At 50.2% G+C, this 22,945-nt stretch overlaps 1 protein-coding gene across 4 annotated transcripts in view; it reads left to right on the forward strand.

Moving 5' to 3' along the window:
- Positions 1–1,696: 1,696 nt before the first annotated feature.
- The window catches only part of MCF2L (MCF.2 cell line derived transforming sequence like), a 116,329-nt gene continuing 95,080 nt past the window's right edge, over positions 1,697–22,945 (forward strand). For 3 of the 4 annotated variants that reach the window (XM_036249712.1, XM_036249719.1, XM_036249718.1), the window contains exon 1: positions 1,697–1,775. In XM_036249712.1, the coding sequence (XP_036105605.1) occupies positions 1,697–1,775 (79 nt within the window). The remainder of the gene's footprint in view (positions 1,776–22,945) is intronic. The other variant, XM_036249717.1, reaches the window with a different exon arrangement.

Raw genomic sequence — 22,945 nt, forward strand, 5'->3', positions numbered from 1 at the left:
CCCACTGCACTTTGGGGAAAAAAGGGCCTGCATTTTAGGACTCTGTCAGGTGACTGGCCTTCCTGAAGCCAGAGGCAGGTGGTTGTGATGGGGAGGGGGATGAGTGATTGTGTCTGGCTCATGTGGCTGCAGGAAAGCTGGGTTTTGCTTCACTGAAGGTCAGAACAGGACATTTGTCCACAAGGAGAAAGCTCACTGTCTGCCCTGTGGTGATACCTTTCCAGACTCCTCCCCTCATTGGGCTCTACTCTGAACCATAAAAAACTGCTGAACTCAGACATCCATCCCCAGGCAACAGAAGCACAGACCAGCAGCAGAGAAAAAAAACAAACAAACAAAACAAACAAACAAAAAACTGCTGAACTTCAGTAGATTTTGATGTTTAAAAAAAAAGCAATTTTTTATAGTTTCACCCCACACCTTCCCTGTGTACACCTTCATTTCATCTCACAATGATTTGTTTGCAGACCTCCCTTGTCCCCCAGACTCATGAGCTTGCTGAGGGCAAATGCTGTTTCACCTTCATCTTTTCACCCCTCCGCCCAGCTCTCGGTGCCTGACAGTCACCACAGGAGATGTTGGCACACACATTGTACTGACCTGAGTGGCAGTTTGAATTTCTGCCACTCCTTGCTTGGCTTTCCCAAACCACTCAGGAAAATAAGCACTTCTTCCTGAAATACTCCAGTAAGAAAGAACATGCTCCCTGAAATGCCAACCACAAAAGAATGGCAGGGCCCAGTGTGCACACCCGTGTTCTTGCATGTCCTTGGGATGTGGCAGCCATGGCCTTGCACACGCATGACTTGCATCTGCAGGCACTGAGGTGTAGAATGCACACAGTGGCTTCCTGCCAACCATGCTGAGGTCGGAGGGCCTGCAGCGCGCTTCCCTCCCAGCCTGCGTCCTTGGGCAGGAGGCGCTGCTGCGGGAGCAGCCGGTCCACCTGGCCACGCGAGGACCCACCAAGGACCCAAGGACCTACTGACTGGAACTGCCCGGGCGGCATGCGGAGGCACGGGCAGGGTGCGCTCGGCTGCTGCGGCCTCTGCACCTGCCCAGGGACTGCTGGAGGTAAAGGGGGGCGGGCAGGTTCCGAGGCTGCCTGGACGGCGGCTGCTCCTGCAGTCCCTCCTGCCTCTCCGGTGGGGGAGGGGGTGCAGAGAGCCCCGGCTGGGGAGGGTGGGCCGGCTGAGCCTCTGAGCTGGTGAGAGCTGCGGGCTGAATTCCCTGAGGGTTACACACAAGACTGTCGGGCGATCGGGCGATCGGTGGGCGCACACACTTGGGTTCCAGGTTACAAGGGTGGGTGCACGCGCAGGGCTCGCTGGTGACCTCGGGGGTGCGCATTTGAGGCTCCCAGATGACCTTGGGCGTGCAAACGCGGGGCCTCCAGGTGACCGTCCGAGTGCACACGCAAGGCTTCCAGGTGACCGCAGGGCTGCACGCGGCGGAGCTCCCTGGTGGCTGCGGGGACTTGCGGGGCGGGCATGCTTCCGCTTCCGTTGAGCAGCCCCCACCCTGGCGCAGGGCGCGCCCCTTGGCGGGGCTGGGGACCAATGGAGGGAAGGGAGGCGCTGCCGGGCCCCCCCAGCCTCTCCGCCGCGCCCCCTCCCCACTCGTGCTACCCCACCCATGAAGCACCTTCTGGTGCAGAGGAAAGCAGCTGCAGAGGATCGTTTTGTTCTGCCGGAGGATGAGGTTTTGGCTGAGAAATGAGGAGATGGCTTTGGAAGAAATGGTGCAGAGATTAAATGCGGTTTCCAAGCACACTGGTAGGAGGAGCTGCTGGCTTGAATTCTGTGTTCTTAAGCTTGACTTCATGTGTTGAATTGTAGGGACATGCGTCTAATTTTTGTATAACAGCCTTCATTTTCCCCCCCTAGCAGTAATAACAGGAAAGAGCAGAGATGATGGGCATTTATCTGGCAGCTGATAGGTTTCCACGATTTTATTCTGCCTAGAATAGTTAAAGTGATTGTAGATTGGTGACACAGGCTTTCTAGGAGGGAACCAGGTTTGCATGTGGAGTGATTGTCTGAAATCTGCTCATTCAACCTGCATTTCAGTTGCATTTGCGACCATAGCAATGGAGAAAGCATACGTATCTGTGGGTTGAAAGTAATCTCAGCCAGGGGCTTTCTGAGCCTGATGTGGGGATGGTGGACACACCAGCTCACTTTGAGGAGGAAAAACCTGGATTAATCATGTGATTCTCTTCTCCACCAAATATAGTTTTACCTAAGACAAATGTTTGAAAATAGTATGGATAGAATGGAAGAAGAATAGCATCATTGGACATTCATTTTTCTCTATTAATTAAAAGATTACTTAAAATAAACCTCTAGAAGCAGTGAATGGATTTGTAGACTGAAGAAAAACAGCTGGCAGTGTCTTGCGATTGGCTAGCGATGCCACAGCTGAATCTTCCTGCTGCACTGTGCAGGGGAAACCGTCGGCATTAACTAGTTTTCCTTGAAATGAAGAGGAGAGAATCCTGTGTCATTAAAAGTGAGTTGCCTGATATTGTCATATGTTATGTTATATACCATTACCTCGTTGTCTAAATAATACTTTCCTGAGAGATTAGATTTTGCCAGTGATGTGGTTTAGGTGTGGTGTTCTTTCTTCCCTCTCTCTTTCCCTGTCTTTCTTCCCCCACCCCCATAAGTGGGAGACCCAAATGGCTTTTGAGAGCAAAGCATTGATTAAATCAGCGTAAGCATCAGTGTGTGTGATGGTCTAACCAAGACGTTGAGTGACATTCAGTTTTTAATGGTGATTTTTGTGATTAAAGCGATTGCATTTATTGTCTGTGGGTCAAAAGAAAATAAAACCATTTTATGCCATCTGGCCCCTTATTCTTAGAAAGTTTGTGAGCTTCCTTTTTCTGGAGCGCGAGTCGCCTTTTGCTTGGCGCAGTATTTGGCATGTGGCTGAGGTGAAGGGCACCGTGGATCGCGGATTTGCAGGGGTGCTCCCGCGGGCCCCGGAGGGGAGGGACAGCTCTTCGTACCCTCTGCATTGGGCCTGGAGCCGGAATCACAGAGTGGGAACTGCTCCAAGAGTGATGTCATTCCCTAGGTTTTAGGGATGGAGGCTTTTCTTGAGCTCTGAAGGACGCTGTGCGTTTTGAATTATTAAAAGGCCATTTCTGAAGAGCAGCAATGACTCTTACCACTCACTGAATGTGTACCGTGAGCAGGGTCCTTATCTGGACCATGTTCTCATTCTAAGCAGAAACTCTCCAGTGTGTGTCCTTTGACACATCTGGGCTGCCAGCAGCTGCAGATTTCACCAAGACTCTCAAATCCAGGTCTACAGATACCTTGCTTTATGAATAGCTAATGTCGTTTTGTTAGGGGAGAGACCATTGCATCCGCACCACTGCTTACCTCCCACTAGCACTGCCTCTTCCTTCAGCACAAATCCATTTTTCACCCATTGTGCCTGTGAGGTGCCACTGAACGGAGGCTGCGAGACAGTGTGGGCTGGAGGGCTGTTTCCCATGTTGTACTGACACTGCCACCCACCGAGCATGGGACAGGGATGTAGGTCCATGTAAACCTACCCACTGGCTCAGGTCTGAACCCCAGGCACGTCCTCGAAAAGAATTCCCCATCTGGAGCAGAATGGTTTTCACTTGGAGGTCATTGCGTTGTCCTCCCTCCAGGGTGATTTGGGATCAGTGGCAGGTGTGGGCTGGTGGTGCCAGGATATTGGTCCGCGTGTTGGTGTAGAGATTCAGGGTAGGGGGCCTGACTCACTTAAGACAGGGTCAGAGCTGAGGGCTTGGGTTCAGCAACCTTGCACAGAGCTATTTCAACTGCACAGAGTTGGGCCCTTCATGGCTCTACCCTGAACAACAGGCACTTTATCTTTGCCCACTTGCCTGGACGTGCTGCTGCCTTATTTTCCCTTCAGATTGTGTGTTGCTGCCACTCGGCAAGGACATGCATTTTCCGGGTTAGTCTCCATGCGAAGGAGGACAAAGCACGCTGCCCATATGGTCTGTGATGAGTCATATCTCTTTCTTGACCTTGAGAATTTAAATTGTATATACATACTCTTGAACCTGATCTTTAACCAAAGGCCAGGAGCACTTTCCAGCGACAAAAACTCCCCTTCTGTGTGGTAGGGCTCCTTTTCCAGCATTTGCATTATTTTCATTTTCTCTTTATATTTGCAGTAATTGGTGAAAGGTAATAAATATTTGAGGGAGAAATGCTAACGGATCTAGTTGACCTAAGCATTTTGTGTTGCAGAAGAACAGTTGTCCTCAAACTAGAGCATCTGAATCATCTGGGAAAAAAATCATCCCAGATTCCTGGGCCCCACTCCCAGAGATTCTGATTCAGAAAGTCTGGGGCAGGGCCTGAGAATTTGCATTTTTAAGTTCTCAGGTGATGTCGATGGTGGTAACCCAGGCCCAGACTTGGAGAACCACTGCAGTAGAAGTCTTTCAATCTAGTGCCACCTTCTCCATTCATTAACCTTCAGCAAAATATTAACTCTTGTCATGGGTGAATGGAAGAGGATGGATGGGTGGATGGATGGATAGATGGATGAGGCTGCATACAAGACAGTGAAAATAGAAGCTATATCATATTTTGAATTTGTAATACCCCTCTCCCTCAATGAGGACTAACAAGTTTTAGCTCTTCATATAATGAAGGAAGAAATCTTTGGTTTGCTTCAGACCATGGAAGGTGGGGGGGGGGGGGGGGCGTTGCTGATGAGCCTGCCTCACTCCTCTGGTTGGAGTTCAGCCATGACCCTCATACTCACTGGGTCAAACACCTTCCTCCCCCCCCCCCCCGTTTTGTCCCATCTTGTCTTAAACTCTAAGCACACCACAATCCAAGAAGCTAAATTTCAACTGATAATCTCAGCTGCTCACCCAGACACTCTGGGATGGTGGGGATGTGGTCCCAGCACTATCATTAGAGCAACATTCAAGTAGTGAGTGTCCATCCTTCTCACACGTTCCGTGTAAAGAACCCAAGCGTCCCACAGTGGTGTTCTCTGTATGCCACATCCAAGTTCAGTTGCAAGAAGTGTGACTGCTTTAGTGAGTGCTGTTGCTGAGATCTCTGGAGAAGAAGTCGGAAAATGGAGATAGCTTTTGTGACAGACCTGACCTGTGAAGTTTCTTCGGAGCATAAATAGATGTTGGATAGAAAGGCTGGGAACATAGAACAAGCCCAAATATGTAGAAAATGCTCTGTGAGGGAGACAATGTGGCCACATTCTTGTCTTTAATTTGTGGATATTAGTTTTCTGTGTTCTGGGTTTTCCTAAAGAAGCTATTCAGTTCTGCAGCTGTTAATTGTTCCTGTCTTAATGGAAGCCCCTGGGGTCCCTTGGTCCCCCACGTAGGATAGCCTGGCTCACACCGAGGCCACGTCCACCTCCGCCTGTCATCGTCCATGTCTGGCCTATGGAGAGCTCTGCCGTCTGGTCATCTTGGTCTCGTGTTGCAATGTGTCCTGCTCCTGTCAGAGAATTTCCCTCATACTTACAAGGGCTCTGGGGTCTGGTTTCCTTCCCTTCCCCATTGGCAGGGCTTGTTGCCCGTCTGCTCCCTTGGGCCCCTTCCTCCCCCCCGCCGCCAACTGAGGCCTACGACCTGTGGTTGGCATCACCAGGGCTGACCTTCCCCATCTGCTGTGCACCAGCCTGAGTCCTACATCCTGCAGCCCTGTGCATCCCGCCACCCTGCGCCTGCCCCTCCCCCACCCTCTCAGTCCTGTGAGGGGCCGGCTTGGTTAATACATGAAAATAGTTAACCCACAAATTCCAAAACACACCCTAAGAACTTTTTGAGTAAAATTTGTGCAAGCTTTTGGAAGATTCTTCTGGGCCTGATGCTGCCATTCGTGTTGGCATTATGGACTCTGAAGTCCTTGTGTGAGGTTGGAACAGCAAGGAGGCTGGCTGGCCAGCGGGGAGGCGCCCGAGTGAGGGCGCAGGGGTTCGGGCCTGGGCAGTAGTCAGCCCCGGCCGCTGTAACAAAGGTACCACAGACTGGCCGTTCAACAACAGACCCTTAGTTCTCACAGCTCTGGAAGCAGGAAGTTCAAGGTCAAAGTGTCAGCTGGGCGGTTTCTCCAAAGGCCTCCGGTCCTGGCTTGCAGATGGCCATCTCCCTACTGTGTTCTCACATGGCCATCTCTTTCTGCAGGTCTGCATCCTGACCTCTCCTTAGAAGGACAGCAGTCACATTGGATTAGGGCCAACCCTAATGACCTCATTTAATGTAATTATGTCTTTAAAGGCCCTATCTTCAGACAGGCGCATTCTGGGGTCCCGGGGATTGGACTTCAACATGTGGAATTTGGAGGGACACGGTTCCTCCCGCGACAGCTCCAACCTCAGCTCCGACGCCGAGGGAAATCGGAGGCCTTTGAGACATTTAAGCAGAATTGTGATATGATCTCATCTAGCTTTGGAAAAGCTCACCTGGCTCTTGTTGAAAAGACAGAGGGAGTCGTGTGAGAGGAAGGCCACCCGGTTCAGGTCCAGGAGGAGGTAAACGGCCACTGGGACCAGGGTAGCAGGGTGCAGATGGCAGGCGGTGCAGACAGCGGGGCTGACCGAGCTGGACGTGGGTAATAAGAAGAAAAGAAGAGGTCATGAGGTGCGTCTTCCTTTACCTGAGCCACCCAGGCTGCTCACTGCTCCCTGGCCTTAACCCCTCCCTAGGAAGAGGGTATTTGGTTGAGACATGCTTAGTGTGGTAGCAGGTTGGGGGCTGAAGACTAGAGGATCAAGAATGGGCTTTCAGGGATAAGCGGGTTCCCAGGACATCCTCAGAGGTAGAGCTGTCTGACATCCCCTGACTCGACCTGTCAAAGGATAGGATTCCCTTGAGGGCGACTCAGCGGGGGGCATGCTGGAGTGCACATTCCTACACAGAAATGTTTATGACACTGACCGTAAGAGCTTTAAATGCAGGGGTCACAGCATCCGGCAGCATGAAACTCCTCCCAGCATGGTCTATTGGGGGCATTACTACCCACCCATGCCTACTGTCTCCTGCCTCAGTGATGGAATTCTTAGGACTTGTTTTATCAAATCAATTAAAAAATTTTTTTTTCCTTTATTGATTTCAGAGAGAACGGAAGTGAGAGGGAGCGAGAGATAGAAATATCGATGAGAGAGAACATCAATTGGCTGCCTCCTGCATGCCCCCCATTGGGAATTGGGCCCACAACCTGGGCATGTGTCCTAACCAGGAATCGAACCAGTGACCTCTTGGTTCATGGGTTGACGCTCAACCACTGAGCCATACCGGCTGGACTCAAATCCATTTTTAAGATATATTGAGGTCCTGCCCTGCCTGTGTGGCTCATACACCAAGAGGTTGCCGGTTTGATTCCCAGTCAGGGCACATGCCCAGGTTGTGGGCCTGATCCCCAGTGGGGAGCATGAGGGAGACAGCCAATTCATGTTTCTATCTTTCTCTCACTCTCCCTTCTTCTTTCTCTAAAATCAATAAAGAAAAAAAAAGTTTTAAATAACATACGTTGAGGCCCTTAGGAAGAAAACCATACAGACTAGTGAGATCGACATTAAGGAGGGGTGGGTGAATATTTTGTAATGTGTAATTTAGGTTTCTGATTAGATGGGTATGACTATGGAATATGGGAACTATTTTTTAAAATAAACAAATAGCTTACATAAGACATTTTTTACGGACCTTGTTAGCAAGGATATGGGAATGAGTTTTGGAGATTCTGAGCATGAAGAGAAGCTTGTGGGATGAAGTTGGTGATTTATTCTGTTTTTAGAATTGCCCGTTGGAGGTGTGACTGGCTTTCCCCACCTAACGCAGGGTTCTCAGGGTGGGCCCTGGACCAGGCATCACTGGAAGCTTGTTAGGAATGCAGATCCTCAGGCCCGGCAGCCAGGCGAGTCTGATGCCCCAAGCTCGAGGCCCACACAAGTTCTGGGGGAGTGCCAAAGCTCAGGTCAGTGGGAAGGGAAGCCGGGCACCCAGGTCCATCAGTAGACTTCAGAAATGCAATCAGGAGAAGCAGGGAGGGCACCTTGTGCTCGTGCCGCCCGTCTGGACCTCCTGCTTGCCCTTCAGCGGATACTGGGTCCTCCCTCGGGACCAGCCGAGGAGCCGCCCCATGAGACCTTGTCCTGTGGTCCACGTGGCTGTTATCCGTGAGCTCCTGTGCCCACACCCCTGGGTGCAGTGCCGTCTCCACTGCACTGTCTGCTCAGTGGCTCCTTTGCCACCTTCATCGGTTCACTGAGCCTGGCCAATGCCCTGCTTGACTTGGTGCCCCCAGCCTGGCACTTACATGTGCTCCATACCTGTGGAACTAACAAGGTGTAGAGAGCACATGTTGGCGTGAATCGAGAAACTGTGGCAGTAGGTGAAACACCTGAAGATGAACTATTTGTGAATACTTTTCTGATTTTCAAAAAGAAAATGTGTCCTTGAGAGACTACAAATGAATTATCTTGACCTTCACAAATGATTGGAAACATTCTGAGTCAATGCAGAGGCAAGTGATCATCTTGGCTACCAGCAAAGACCACTACATTCTTAATAAACTAACTTTTTATAAGTGTGTGAGCGTGAAAGGCAAAGGAAGTTAATATTGCGGTGTCTGGATTTTGAGGCAGGCTCTCTTCACATCCTGTGTTGTCCTCTGTGAACAGAGAGGAGAGAGAGTGACCACAGGATACTGAGATTATTTGGATTCTTTGTTAGCGAGCAGAGCGTACGTCCCCCTTTGACTTGCACTTGGCCTTGTAACTGGCCTGGCAGCTCTGTCGCTCCTATGAGCTTGCAGAGTGGGCTGGCCCTGCCGCTCCCCAGCAACCCCTCGTGAAAATATACCCAGGGCAGCCCTGGCCCCTCCAGCCTGGGTCCAGGATGAGGCCTGTGTGGCAGAGCCCCGCACAGAGTTGTGGCTATGGGATAATACTCATTTATATGGCACCAAGTTGGGAGTAGCTTGTCAGGCAGCACGAGTGTGGCGCTCACTGACTAATGCAGGTGGTAGGGTTTGCACAGTCAGCTGAACGACCAGCCGTCCGGTGGAGAATGGCAGTCCTTGGGGCGACTCCACTGTCTTCTCATTTTTAAATTAGATATTGAAATCTTTCCTTTAACTGTGGTTGGAAGACAGAAGAGCTGCTCGAGACACGTGCGTGCCTGTCTCGCATGCCAGCCACGGCCCAGGGGAAAGGCGTGGACGTGGCCTCCACGAGGTCGAACTGAGAGCAGTGACTCAATGAATAGAAATTCCAGGAAGCAGGTTTTGACTAAAAGGAAATATTTTTCCAAAGGACTCCAGAGTGCCGCGTGAGCACGCTCTTAGGCTCTGACGTGGAGCTGGTGAGCTGGTGAGCGCTGCCCTCTTGACTCTGAGGGAGCCCAGCGGGGGCTGTAGTGGCCCTGGCAGCGCTCAGATTCAGTGGCTTTAAAAATTACTAGTCCTGCCCGGCTAGTGAGGCTCAGTGGCTGAGCGTCGCCTCAGGCACCAAGAGGTCACTGGTTCGATTCCTGGTCAGGGCACATGCCCGGGTTGTGGGCCAGATCCCCAGTGAGGAGCATGCAGGAGGCAGCCAATCGATGTTCTCTCTCATCAATGTTTCTCTCTCTCTCTCTCCCTCTCACTTCCTCTCTCTCTAACACCAATAAAGGGAAAAAAAATTTTTTTTAAATTACTAGTCCTGCTCAAAATATTTCATAAAGGTCCCTGGGATTTTCATGTTCAATGGACATGGTTCCAAAAATGAGTGTCGGCTGTTTGTAAAAGTAATGACTCTTGGTCACTGAAGAGGCATGTTCAAAGACACTATCCATGTGTACCTTGCAGTGAAGTCCTCACTTAATGTCCTCAGTAGGTTCCGTGACTTTAAGACAAATGAAACCAATTTTACTATAGGCTTTTTTTATGATAATAGTTATCTTGTCAACGTTATAACCAACGGTGTTGTACTAAATGATGTTGCGGAGGCCCCTGCATCATGGAGACCGTGTAGGCCGTTCTGAACACAACCTGCTTCCACAGCATCTTGAAGAGAGCAGTCTTCCTCAATCACACTCATGCTTTGTTTAAGCAAATCAAACAAACACATGTAAAACTGTTTTGATTTGAGTGGGTCTTGTGTTGGTGGTGCCGTATCCATGAACTCAACGTGATTTTCGCCGTGGGTTGCCCTCCTTCGCCTGCCCGTGTCCATTGTCTCCAGATGATGGCCACATCGTCAGTGTCCGCCCACATCTGTGCTCCCTGCTCCCAGAACCCAGTCCTGGACCAGTCAGCTCTCCTGGCCTTCCTCACCTGACGTCCACGCAGCCCCTGCAGCGTTTCATCGTATGCTGGTTGCAGCGTCTGTTCATCGCGTGGCAGATGTGTTGTCCTCCCTGTTCCACCTGGAGCTCCATGAGCAACTGACCACATTCCAGACTCTTGGGAGCCTCCCCAGGGCTCATGTGGCGCTGCAGCTATGAAGCCCACTCAGGGTAGCTTTTGGCTCCAGTCTTGACTCAGCTCATGTGTTCTTAGCCCCGTTGGCAAACGTTCCTGGTGAGAGAACCTCTGTTGTCGGTCATCTGCACCAACTTAATAATAGACTCTCCCCCAGAACCAGACTTTTAGGAACGAGTACACATAGAAGAGCATGACCTGAGAAACCTTCTTTTGTTATACTTAATAACAAAAATTAATAAACATTGCAATGAAAAGCTTTCTGATACTTAGCTATTCGTGAAATAGGTAAACACATTTTCCCTGGAAGAGAAGAATTTAAACAGTCCCTTAGGGTCTATTGATTCACAATTTAACCAAATCCAGTCTTCTGCAGGTTAATTCTGCACACTGTGGCTGCCTGTCATGTAGCTTCTCATGTTCCCCTGTTACACCCAGATAGGGATAGCCATGGTTGGAAGCGCTTTCTCTTTTTTCTTCTTTTTTTGTTGTTAATCCTCACCTAAGGATATTTTTCCATTGATTTTTTAAAAAAAATTTTTTTAGAGAGAATGGATGGGAAGGAGGGAGCGGGGAGAGAGAGAGAGGAGCATTGATGTGTTAGAGAGACATTGGTTGCCTTCTGCACACACCTTTATCAGGGCCAGGGATAGAGCCTGCAACCCAGGTACGTACCCTTGACAGGGAATCGAACCCAAGACCCTTTGGTGTGCCGCCCAACACTCTAACTGCTAAGTCACACCAGCTGGGGCTGGATGGAAGCTCTTTCTATCTGTCTGAGCTCACCTCTTCACCAGAATTATCATCTCTGTGTAAGTATATATCGTTAATCTTTGCAGTTGGATTTGTACTATTATAAATAGTATTTTCACACTTCTGTATTTCTGATCAATTAAGAATTTATCTGGTCACATTCATTTTATATCTCTGGCTTTAGAGAAAGACACATTTGTTGTATCTTTCAAAAATAAGCTATTGATGTGACAGAAAGATGGCAGCGTAGGTAAACACAGTATCACCTCCTCCCACAACCACATAAAAATTACAACAAAACTACAACACAACTATCATTCAGAACTGTCTGACATCCAGCTGAATGGAAGTCCTACAACTACGGAATTAAAGAAGCCGCGACATCGAGACTGGTAGGAGGGCGGAGGAGGACGGGCTCGTCCCACACCCACGTGTGGCGGATAAAAATCAGGAGGACACCTCGGCTGGGAAGGTCCTCCCTGAGGAGTGAGGGGCCCCTGTCCCACACCAGGTGCCCAGCTCAGGGTCCCAGTGCGAGGAAGAGAAGTCCCCATAACTTCTGGCTGGAAAACCAGCGGGAACTGAGGCTCAGGGAGGCTGCAGCTGCGGAAGCCCCAGCAGTTCCTCTTAAAGGGCCCGCGCGTGGACTTACTCAGACCCGCTCCCTCTGAGCTCTGAGGGGAGGCAGCTTGAGGGGCACCAGGGAACAGGGAAGAACTGAGCTGTTTGGCCTCCGGATGGGGACTGGAGGGACAGCTTTCTCCTGGACAGACGTGCTGGTAGAGGCCATTGTTCCTTTGGTGAGCCCTTCCTCCACAGGGCAGGCAGACAGCCCCCATATCTGGGACTCCAACAACCTGGCTCACACTGTTGGCCCCGCCCTGGTGATTCCCTGAGGCCCCGCCCTGCCCCACCCAACTTTTGGGCCCACCCAAGCTGTTTCTAAAGGCTTTATCATAGGATTGGCCTGTCTTGGGTCCTGCTTCAGAGTTTCCTAAAATCTCTCAAACAAACAGCATCTGGTACCTGAGCCCACCAGTGCACCTGGCACCATCGGGCCAGTGGACATCCTGTGTCAACACAGACCAGTGCACAGTAGCGGAGCTGTCAAGGTGCCGGTTGCAGAAACCGCAAATGGCAGGGAGCCCAGCACCATCCCTTGCATTAGCAGCCCAATCAGAGTTGAGATATACCCCCAGCAACAGAGCCTGGGGAGCAGACATCGATCCCCAGGCAACAGAAGCACAGACCAGCAGCAGAGAACCATCCCCAAAAACTACAGCAGCGGCTGAGCAGGAGCTGAGCCCCACTGGGCAGCAGCACCCCCCAACCACCAGCGGCAGGACTGGGGGCTCCATAGGGCCCTGTGCGACCCAGCGGCTCACAAGAACAGTGTGGAGCTGGGGTTCAAGACAGAGCGGTGCAACCCAGTGGCTCACAAGAGCGGTGAGGAGCTAGGGTTCGAGAGGGGCCAGTCTTAGTGAGCCCCATACCTCTTGGTAAGTGGCCCCAGGCCTGGTACTAGAAGCAGCTAGCCTTGGTTCACAACTTGGCTTTTCCTGGACACACCTCCAAGCCCAGCACAAGTAGCAACCATCAGCAGTTTACTTTGTAGCTTATGCTGGGTGGTCCTGGATAGAGCACAGACAGTGGCTGACCTTGCCCCAGAGCCAGCACACCTGGTGGACAGCTTCAGACCACATCGAAACACCACCACTCAACTACCTCCACAAGTGACACACTCAATGAGTGGACTCAGTAGGTACCAGAGCCCTGCTGAAGTAAGTCTTACTCTGTGTGGTGGGCTCCTACACAGCTGATCCTCCAAGGTAGTGGCTAGTGGGCACAGCCAGTCCTTGTAGTTGACCAGCCTGAGTAAACCCCTCCCATTGATGTGCCAACAGCAATTAAGATTCAATTGCAAGAGAAGGGTGTACAGTCCACACTAGGGATGCACTGCAAGGGCCCAGCTGCGGTGATCAGGGAGACTGTGCCACTGGATCCTACAGGACACCTACAACAGTAGGCCACCCTACGAAGCCTAGAAGGCATAGCAACTCTGCCTAATACATAGAAACAATCACAGGGAAGCTGCCCAAATAAGGAGACAAAGAAACATGTCCCAAATGAAAAAAAAGAACAAAACTCTAGGAAAAGAACTAAACAAAATGGAGGTAAGCAATCTATGCAGAGTTCAGAACACAGGTTACGAGGTTGCTCAGGGAACTTGGTAGGACATACAAGGGACTTAGTGAGACCTTCAAGGAACTTAAGGAGACCTCTGAGGAACTTAGTGAGAACATAAACAACATAAAAAAAGGGCCAGTCAGAAATTAAGGATGCACTAACTGAAATAAAGAATAATTTATAGGGAATCAATAGTAGAGTAGGTAAAGCCAAGAAGCAAACGATCGATTTGGAATATAAGGAAGCAGAAAACACCCAACTAAAACAGCAAAAAGAAAAAGAATCCAAAAAAATGAAGATAGTGTAAGAAGCCTCTGGGACAACTTCAAGCGTGCCAACATTTGCATCATAGGGGTGCCAGAAGGAGAAGAGAGAGAGCAAGAAATTGAAAAACTATTTGAAACAATAATGACAGAAAACTTCCCTAACTTGGTGAAGGAAACAGACATAGAAGTCCAGGAAGCACAAAGAGTCCCAAACAAGTTGAACCCAAAGAGGTCCACACCAAGACACATCATCATCAAAATGATTAAAGGTTAAATACAAAGAGAGAATCTTAAAAGCAGCGAGAGAAAAGCAGTTCATTACCTACAAAGGAGCTCCCATAAGGCTGTCAGCTGATTTCTCAAAAGAAACTTTGCAGGCCAGAAAGGAGTGGCAAGAGATATTCAAGGTGATGAAAAGCAAGGACCTACAACCAAGATTACTCTATCCTGCAAAGCTATCATTTAGAATCAAAGGACATATCAAGAGTTTCCCAGACAAGAAAAAGCTAAAGGAATTTATCACCACCAAACCAGTATTATATGAAATATTGAAGAGTCGTCTTGAAGGTGAAAAAGAACAAAGATATGAACAATAAAATGCAAATAATACATATTTATCAACAATTGAATCCACAAACAAAATGAGCAAGCAGAACAGAAACAAACTCATAGACACAGAGAACTTTTTATTGCTTGCCAGATGGGTGCAGGCTGGGGGGATGGGTCAAAAAGATGAAGGAATTAAGAAGTACAAATTGGTTGTTAGACTGATGAACCTCAAAGGGAAAGGGGGAGGGGGGGTGGGATGAGATAAACCAAAGAACTTCCATGTATATATGCACAACCAATGGACACCGACAATAGTGTGGGGAAGGCAGGAGGGGGCGGGAATGGGGAGGAGGGAGTCAATGGGGGAAAAGGGGGATAACATCTGTAATACATTCAACAATAAAGATGAGTTTTTTTAAAAAAATAAGCGATTGCAGTTATCTGGTGTGCACACAAAATCTGGTTGCCTAAATTCTAATTCTAGTTAGGTGCTGAAGTTAGAATACAGCCGGCATTCTTATAGTACTATTTGGATAAAATGTGAGGTGAAGTTGTCTGCCTTGGGGGATAATAATAATCATAGCACCAGGGCAGAGAGCAAGTGTGAGTGTTAGAAACTGAAATCACTGACTGGAGCCATAACCTTGGGTTCAAACCCTGTCTCTGCCATCTGTCGGCATGAGGTGCCTCAGTTTCCCCATCTGTAAAGCGGATCCGTGACAGCAGCTTCCTTGTCAGGTTGCTGTGAAGAGCGGGTGAGTTGAGTTCACATGAAAAGCACTGAGAGCTGCCTGCAGGCGGGAAGCTCTCAGCAAACGCTGATCGATGCTTTTGTCACAAATGCACCTGCTTGGTGAGTGTTCGGCTCACGCATTCAGTACATCTCGCTGCCATTATTATTATTATATTTTATCAAGTACGTATGTTTTCCAGTTAACAGCCCCAGTAGCGAAACATGTGGAGGTTTTCCAGACAGCGAGAAGAAAAGGGACGCGTCCGAGAGGCCGCAGCTCCGAGAGGAAGGGGCGTGTCCGGGGCCGAGCTGTCTAGATGGGACTGTCCGAAGTTGTGCTGTTCACCCAGAGAACACTGCTGGTTCTGGGCTGCAGTCTGCAGCTCTTCAGGAAGGACTTTCAAAGCAGAATGCTTTCTTCTTTCCTTCAGAGGAACATCTGTCCCAGCTTACATCCCAAAAGGTACACGAATACTGAGAGGAAATAAACTTTTGGGAGGAGCCCTTCAAGAAAATTTAAAGATGTACGTTTGACAATACCAAAGACCGGGAGCTCTTTCTAAATTGTAGGAATTAAGTGAAGTGTATTTAAATGAGGGTTTCAGCAAATTTTCTAGGGTTTTTTTTTTTCTTTATTTCATTAATAATAGTATTAAAGAAACAAATCCAATCGTATTAAAGAAACAAATCCAATTCCCAAAGTATAAAAACCAATTTCTTATTTTTGTCCTCATACCACATGGCTGTGGCCCGTAATTCACCAAAGGAAACGCTAGCGTTAAGTTTCATCGGTGACATTTTTAGCAAGAGTTTTGGGATGGTGAACTAATGTCCCAAATATGACTTCACTTTTGTAAGGATGCTTTGTCCTTAAAGACAAAAAAAATTTTGAAGTGTTCTGATTTCTGAATCCTTAAGAAGGGAAACTCTTTCACTTGATAGGTAAATGAGAACAAAATACAGAAAGCTGTTCAATGCACATAGACATCAGGTCTCCCTGATATATCAGTTTTGTAATTTTATGCCTCCATCAATTCTGCAAGGGCCAAGCTGTTTACTTTTTTTTGAATACAGTCCTTACTATCGGCAGGATCACTCATTCAAAAAAACACAGTCATCCATCCACTCACAGACACTTAGGGAGAGTCTGCTGTGCGCTGATTTGTCCACCCTGGTGCAACATGAAGTGAGGATCTGCCTGGATCCAGAAGCTTCACCAGGGACAATCTCCAGACACAAACCATCACTTAATGTGTTAGTGTGAGAACCTCACGTGGAAAGTAGAAGTGAGCATTTGGAGGAGTGTTTACTCCCAGCGTAGGGAAAACCTTCATTTATAATTTGGTCCAGCCACATCTCAGTCTGTGTGTTTGAAAGATTATTGCAAGCACAGCTTAGAAAGGACCTCCATCACCATGTCATCTGTGTTTTAACAAAGTTCTGAATGCATATGTTTTGGGTAGGCATAATTCCTAGAGTGTCATGATTGGTCAATTGTGATGTATCCTTTGTTTTAAAAAATTAAGCATATAATTTAAAAAGCTTTCTTTTGAAAAATAACCAGTTCCAGCCTGGCCAGTGTGGCTCAGTGGATTGAGCATTGTCCCAGCAGACTGAGAGGTTCAGGTTTGATTCCTGGTCCGGGCACATGCCCAGTAGGGGGCGTGCAGGAGGCAGCTGATTGATGTTTCTCTCTCACATCGATGTTTCTATTTCTTTCTCTCCCTAAAAAATCAATAAACACATTAAAAACAACAACAACAACAACAAAACCAGTTCCAGACTCTCCATGGTTCTCCGTCAATGGTTTTATTCCTGGGTTACAGAGGCCTCAGAATTTTAAAACTACAGTGTCTTACAGGTTATCTTGATTGCCTAACTCCCAGACCTTTCTGTCTTTGTTAGAGGGTAGATGCTGTCATTGAAAATGACAAGAAGCACCCTGGCCAGTTTGGCTCAGCGGTTAGAGCATCGGCCCGCAGACCAATGAGTTATGGGTTCGATTCCGGCCAAGGGCACGTACCTCGGTTGCGATTTGTCCCCGGCCCTGGTTGGGGTTGTGCAGGAGGCAGCCACTCGATGTGTCCCTTTCACATTGATGTTTTCCTCTCTCTCTCTCTCTCCCCCTCCCTCCCACTCTATCTGAACAAAAATGGAAAAATGTCCTCGGGTGAGGATTAAAAAAACAAAAGAAAATAACAAGAAGCATCTCATCTCGAGGCCCCCTATTAAACATCGGACCATTTAGTAGTGACCAGCAGTGTGGCTCCCTCAGGTCGGGCTGTGAGGTTGTGGCGGAGAGCAGTGGCAAGGGAGGGGACTGGCACTTGGCACTGAGCAGGAGGAGGGTTCCCCAGGTTTGTGGCTGCCTAGGGACCTCAGGGATTCCCAGACATGGGACATCATACAGCACAAGGAGCACGCTTCATCTACACACAGCCAGGCAGGGGTGCCAGCACCAGGTCCAGCAAAAATCCTAGAAAAGGGATAAAGTGGGAGGAAGGTGTGCCTGGCAGGCCAGGACTCCTTGGGTGCTGGGCTCAGTGTCTGCACACGCCAGCCTCGTGCAAATTCACTGAATGCAGGCACCACGTGTGGTTTTCTGTGCACAGTTTTGAAAAGAGAAAACAGCTCTGGCTGGTTTGGCTCAGCGGTCGGAGCGTCGAGCTGCGGACCAGAGAGTCCCAGGTTCAGTTCCTGCTAGGGGCATGTACAAAAAAAAAAAAAAAAAGAGAAAACACTCTTTGCATCCACGTCCGCAAGTGTGTCTTCCACGAAGCAGTTCAGCAAGCGGCCGCTTCCATGCCTGCATTAGCCCTGGAACAATTTTCAATTTCCTGACATCTCATCTGGTTGAAGATTGCACTAAATAACTCCCTGCTCTCCTGACATGATTAATCTAAGATGCTTTTACTGCCAAAAATCATGCCATTTATTGATATGAAATTAACGATAGCATGAGGCCCTGTTGTATAAAATATACCCTCGGGGTATGAAAAGTCAGTCCACTTCCCGAGTGGCTGGATTCCTTCAGCTTCCCCCAGCCTTGCTCAGCACACCTGGTGAGGGCCGGCGTCGTGTGAGGGGGAACTTGGATCCCAAGTGTTTTTGTATTTTTTCACTGGGGAGCTTTCAAGGAGCTTAGGGGAGGACATACCTGCTGACTGCTGGGAAAATCCCTTAGTTTCCAAGATGTTTGCCGTTGCAAATGTACAAAACGAGGAAACTGACAGATTGTGGGTGAGGTTCATCTTCAGAACTGACTTTTGGAAAAGTTTATTTTTTTTCTTTATTGATTTTTGAGAGAGAGGGAGGGAGAGGAAGAGAGAGATAGAAACATCAGTGAGACAGAACATCGATTGGCCGCCTCCTGCATGTCCCCCACTGGGGATCAGGCCCACAACCTGGGCCCGTGTCCTGACTGGGAATCGAACCGGCATGCACGGGTCGACGCTCAACCACTGAGTCACACGGGCGAGGCTGGAAAAGTTTTTAATTAGTTACATCTTTAAAACATATTTAGATACTTAGGGGAAATTGGATTAACCCAGACCCACCGGACGGAAAGAACACATGAAATCATCAGGGCCTGCCTGTGTGCACACTTGCGTGTTCTGACTTACTAGCAGCTCGGAATGGTCCTGATGCTCCAGATTTTCACAATTTTCTCAGCATATATTAACAGCTACAGGGTGGCGGGGTGGGGGAGGACACAGAGAGAAATTCGGTGTGACCTCGGAAGCGATGCGTGACAGATGGCCCATCGCCGTTAGTAACCACCGCGTGGCAGGCTGCTTCTGCGGCCCGAAGCAATCGCCTTTCCATGTGTCTTCTCCTGGGGTCCTGTGGACTGAACCTAATTGAAGGATCCCTGGTCACGGGAAGAGGACCTGCGTCCTGGACACGCCACATCAAACGCGCCATCTGTTTCCTCCTGATTGTGTGTTGGGATGGGCCTCTGCTAGGAAGCCAGCGCGAAGGGGCAGAGATGAAAACCCAGGTGCCTGACAGCCTCCTGGCTAATGCTTTGACTCTCGGTGGCGGTTTCCCTTTGCTTCTGGGTGGAGGAAGTCTTGACCGTGACTTTCCAGGCTCTGCGCACGGTTTTCCTCTGGTGTCTTCTTAAGGATGCAACACAGGCAGCTAGCTTCACCCCCTGAGTTCTTGGGGTGGCCCAGAGGCCAGCTTGCAGCATCCACAGGTAACAGTGGGCATGGAGGGCGGTGGAGGGAGGTTAGAGTGGCCAGCACCTGCCCCTTCTGCCCTTTTTCACTTTCTTGACACCTGTAGTGCTCAGAAGTGCAAATCTCCACGTCACCAAGGAAGCGCCGGGCAGAGTCACTGTCTTGTGGAAAGCTGGAAATGGACACCAAAACAGCTCCTCTTAGGGGCTGAGGAAGCACACGTTCCTGAGACCAAGACTGCCCCTCAGCTTCCCAGTCTCCAGCAGGAAGGACACATCAGCCTATGAACACTCCTAGGAGGAGGGGTGCACCCTGAAAGACTTAAATTAAATAAATGCATTATATTGCTGTGAACCAGAGACACCTGCTCTAATTTATTAGCTTATAAAAGGGTGACCATAATGCTCAAGGCAAAGCTTGGTCTTCCCGGCAGACCTAAGTGCTAACCTCTGTCACTCTCTTATTCTGCAGCCTTCAGCATATAAGTGCACTTAAACCCTTTGAGCCTTGGCCTTGTGTTTTAAATGGCTCTGGAATTTACTGCCTGTCAAGGTGGAGGTGAGGATCTGAAACACCCGAGTGTGCCCGGTGCAAAGCTGGCACACAGCGGGCATCAGCTCGGGGCAAGAGGAGCATCCCGGGCTGTCCCTGGGCTGTCCCAACCCCACCCCCACCCTGGGGAAGTGGCATGGGCACCAGGGTCTGGAGCCGCTGGGCTTGGGGCAGGTTCAGCATCTCTCTGTGGAAAGTGTCGGCTTGCCAAGCAAAACGGCGTTATCATTTCCTTTTTCCGAAGCTGGACAACAGACGGGAGTCACAGACAGCGGAACTTCCAGTTTATTTCAAGAAAGCCTGGGGCCGCTTCCCTCCCTTCCTCCTGCCTTGTAGTTGCCCAGTTGTTTGTTTGAACTTGAGACTTCCTGAGCTTGGAAGGTGTTTTCGACTTGGGCCGTCGGAGCAGCTCCTTGACATTCGGAACTCTCGCCAACACAAGCCCCCTTGCTAAGGAAGGAAACGCCCAGAACTTGCAAATAGAGTGGAAGGGCGTGGCCTTGCCCCTACTCTGCGGAGTCTCTCTCGGACACCACAGGCCATTGTTTTCTCCCTCTGCCTGTCCTGCAAGGTGTAGAGGGCAGGCAAGTGCCGGAGTCCGTCTCTGCCGGTTGGCCCTCCTTGGGCAGGTGGCAGGAGGCAGACCTGGGGCAAGGGCAGGTTCTGAGCTACCCAGAGTGGACTGTCGGTGCAGGTGGTCAAGCGGTCATCATAGAGCGAGGCCGGGAGCTGGAGGCTGGGGACTCCAGGGAACAGACTTGACTTGACGCTGTGGTTGCTAGAGATTGTGAGCCCAGCTCAGCGTGAAAGCAGCACCCGGTGCCCTCGCCCACATCACTGGTGCCTGCAGGGGGCCAGACACCACGTCGGCGCTGCATTTGGCCCTCCTGTGAGCCTAGCCTGAGGAATCGAAGCCTCCGCTGCCGCCGCCGCGTGTCCCTGGTGGGGAGACCGAGTGATGGCGGAGAGAAGAGCATCTCAGGGAGCTCCAGGGGGCACCCAGCGTCGATTCTGGCTGCTGACCCGGAGGCGCCGGGGGACCTCCAAGCGCCCACAGCCCGGTGAGGTGGGATGGGGAGTGGATGGGCACTTCCCTATACATTTCATTAAAAAATGTGTGTCATTTCCAAGACTTTTTAGAAAGATCAGAGATGACGTGTTGGGCAATTTTCGCTGACGCCAGACTTGGGTCTGGTTTTATTTGATTTACTTTGTGTTCTGGTTCTGAGGAATCTAGACTCACGTGTCTATCTCTGCTTTGGTTGGATGACAGTGGGGCAGACACAAGGAAAGGATATTTGTAAGGTGAGCACACGGGGCACGCGAGGCTTATGTGCTGTGCCCTTTCTGCCTCGAGGGTGTCCCAGCGTCCACCCACTGTCCTCTGCGGCCAGACTGGGGCGGGCGGTCACCTGCCCAGAAGCACAGGCCGCCTCTGAAAGAGTTTCTGTCTCTGAATGGCACTGTTTTTACTAGAAGAAGGGCACTTGCTCAGCTAGACAGCACAGCTGAAATTCTCCCAGGTCTCAAAATAATGTTTTACAAATCGACTTCCAAAGGAGCAGAGGTATTCTAATAGACTGAGTTGAAGAAGAGAGCCTTGTCACGCATTTCTATTCCTTCCTCCCAGGAGCACCCCTCCCTTCTTCAGGAACCTGAAAATAGGGGGTTTGCTGTTGAACTTGTGGCAGCTTCTGCCTCTGTCACCCCGGGCACATTGTGAGGCATTGTTAGGGTGTCTGGGTGGCATCTCTTCCCTGGACAGATGCCCTAATGTAATATGCAAGACATCAGAAGTAACAGGTCAGAGCCAGCCCCCGCCTTTCCATGGTTTGGGGCCCCATAGCTCTCTCCCTTTTGGGGAGGCTGAGCAGCCCGCTTGGGGCCGGCCAGTTAGCATTGGGACGAGGGTAGAAGCCTGACCAGTCAACCTGTGCACAGCCTTTCCTGAGCTTGGATGTTGGGGCCTCAACCAGCAGCACTTCCTGAGCAGGGCTGAACATGTGGCCCTGGCGTGGCTGGTGGCCCCAGGGGGTGAACTCCGCCATGGCAGGAGGGCCTCCCTCAGTTTCCCTTTGGGGCGGGAATGGAGCCCACACATTGAAATCCTGACTGCTGCTGCTTCTTGGCGGTGATTCTGAGCTCAGCAGCATCAGTACAAATGATTCAGGGTTAAAGTCACAAGGTCTCGACCTTCTCCTTGAATCCACTGACTTCTGCCCTAACACAGAGGGAGTGGGTGGTTATGAGGGGCTTTGTGAGGACCCCTGGCCCTGCTCAGCACAGGCCAAGGGTATGAAGCCTTCGTTTCTGCCCCTCCAGTCCTCCTCCCAAGCCCATTGTCTGGAGGGTTCTCAACACAGTCTGGGTTGAGGGGTCCCTGAGTTGCCTGACCAGACCTGCCCTGGCCTTGGGGCATCTGTGCTGTGGCTTTGTTAGGGTGGCACTGAGGACCCCTGACTGAGACAGGGCTGAATTATCATCCTGATGCCTGGAGGCTTAGAGGGGGAGGGTGATGGCAGGGCCTGAGCCTGCCTCCCACTTGCCAGCCATGTAGCCTGGGCAAATGGATCTACTGTTTCACGGGTGTCCCCTTGGGAGATATAAAGCCCCCAGTGCATCCTCTTTCTGAAATGAAGGCCCCTGAGGTGTCCCCCCCCCTGTGAAATAGGGCCCCCCAGAGCATCCCTTTGCTGTGGAATGGGAGCCCTTGGTGCTGGGGTCCTTGCAGAGCCTGTTAGAGGTAAGGAGCAGGGATGGTGCCATCTGACTTGAGTGGCTTCTCTTTTAATCATTAGCACTCATTAGAGGCCTTTATTGCTGTGGATCAGCCTGTTGGTAATCAGGACCCAACGTGCATGCTGGGCAGTTAGTGCTTTGTGATGTGAGGCCCTGGTCAGCATGGCTCTTTGCAGCCCTGTTGGGTCCCTGCACTGTTTAGTCCCCCCTCCCTGCACTATCGTTCCCTTGGTCTCCTTGCATTCTCCAGCCTCCCGGCCCCAGCATAGCCTGGCATTTCCCAGCTGAATCCCCAGGACCTGCATGAGCGGCGACCAAGCTCTCAGATACCGTTGCTTAAATTTTTCTTGCTCCCAGAGAAGCAACCCAGCCTGGGCAGTCTTTCTTGCCTGTGAGTTTGTCCAGATTTCTTCCTTGAAAACCCATGCATACATGCGTATCTGGGTCAGGCTGGCCTGCGGGCCCCTGTGGACAGACCTCCCCAAGCACCGCAGCCCCTTTCCTTGAGTTGAGCATTGAAAG

This window comes from Molossus molossus, unplaced genomic scaffold (assembly GCF_014108415.1).
Source record: "Molossus molossus isolate mMolMol1 unplaced genomic scaffold, mMolMol1.p scaffold_m16_p_9, whole genome shotgun sequence".
Lineage (NCBI taxonomy): Eukaryota > Metazoa > Chordata > Mammalia > Chiroptera > Molossidae > Molossus > Molossus molossus.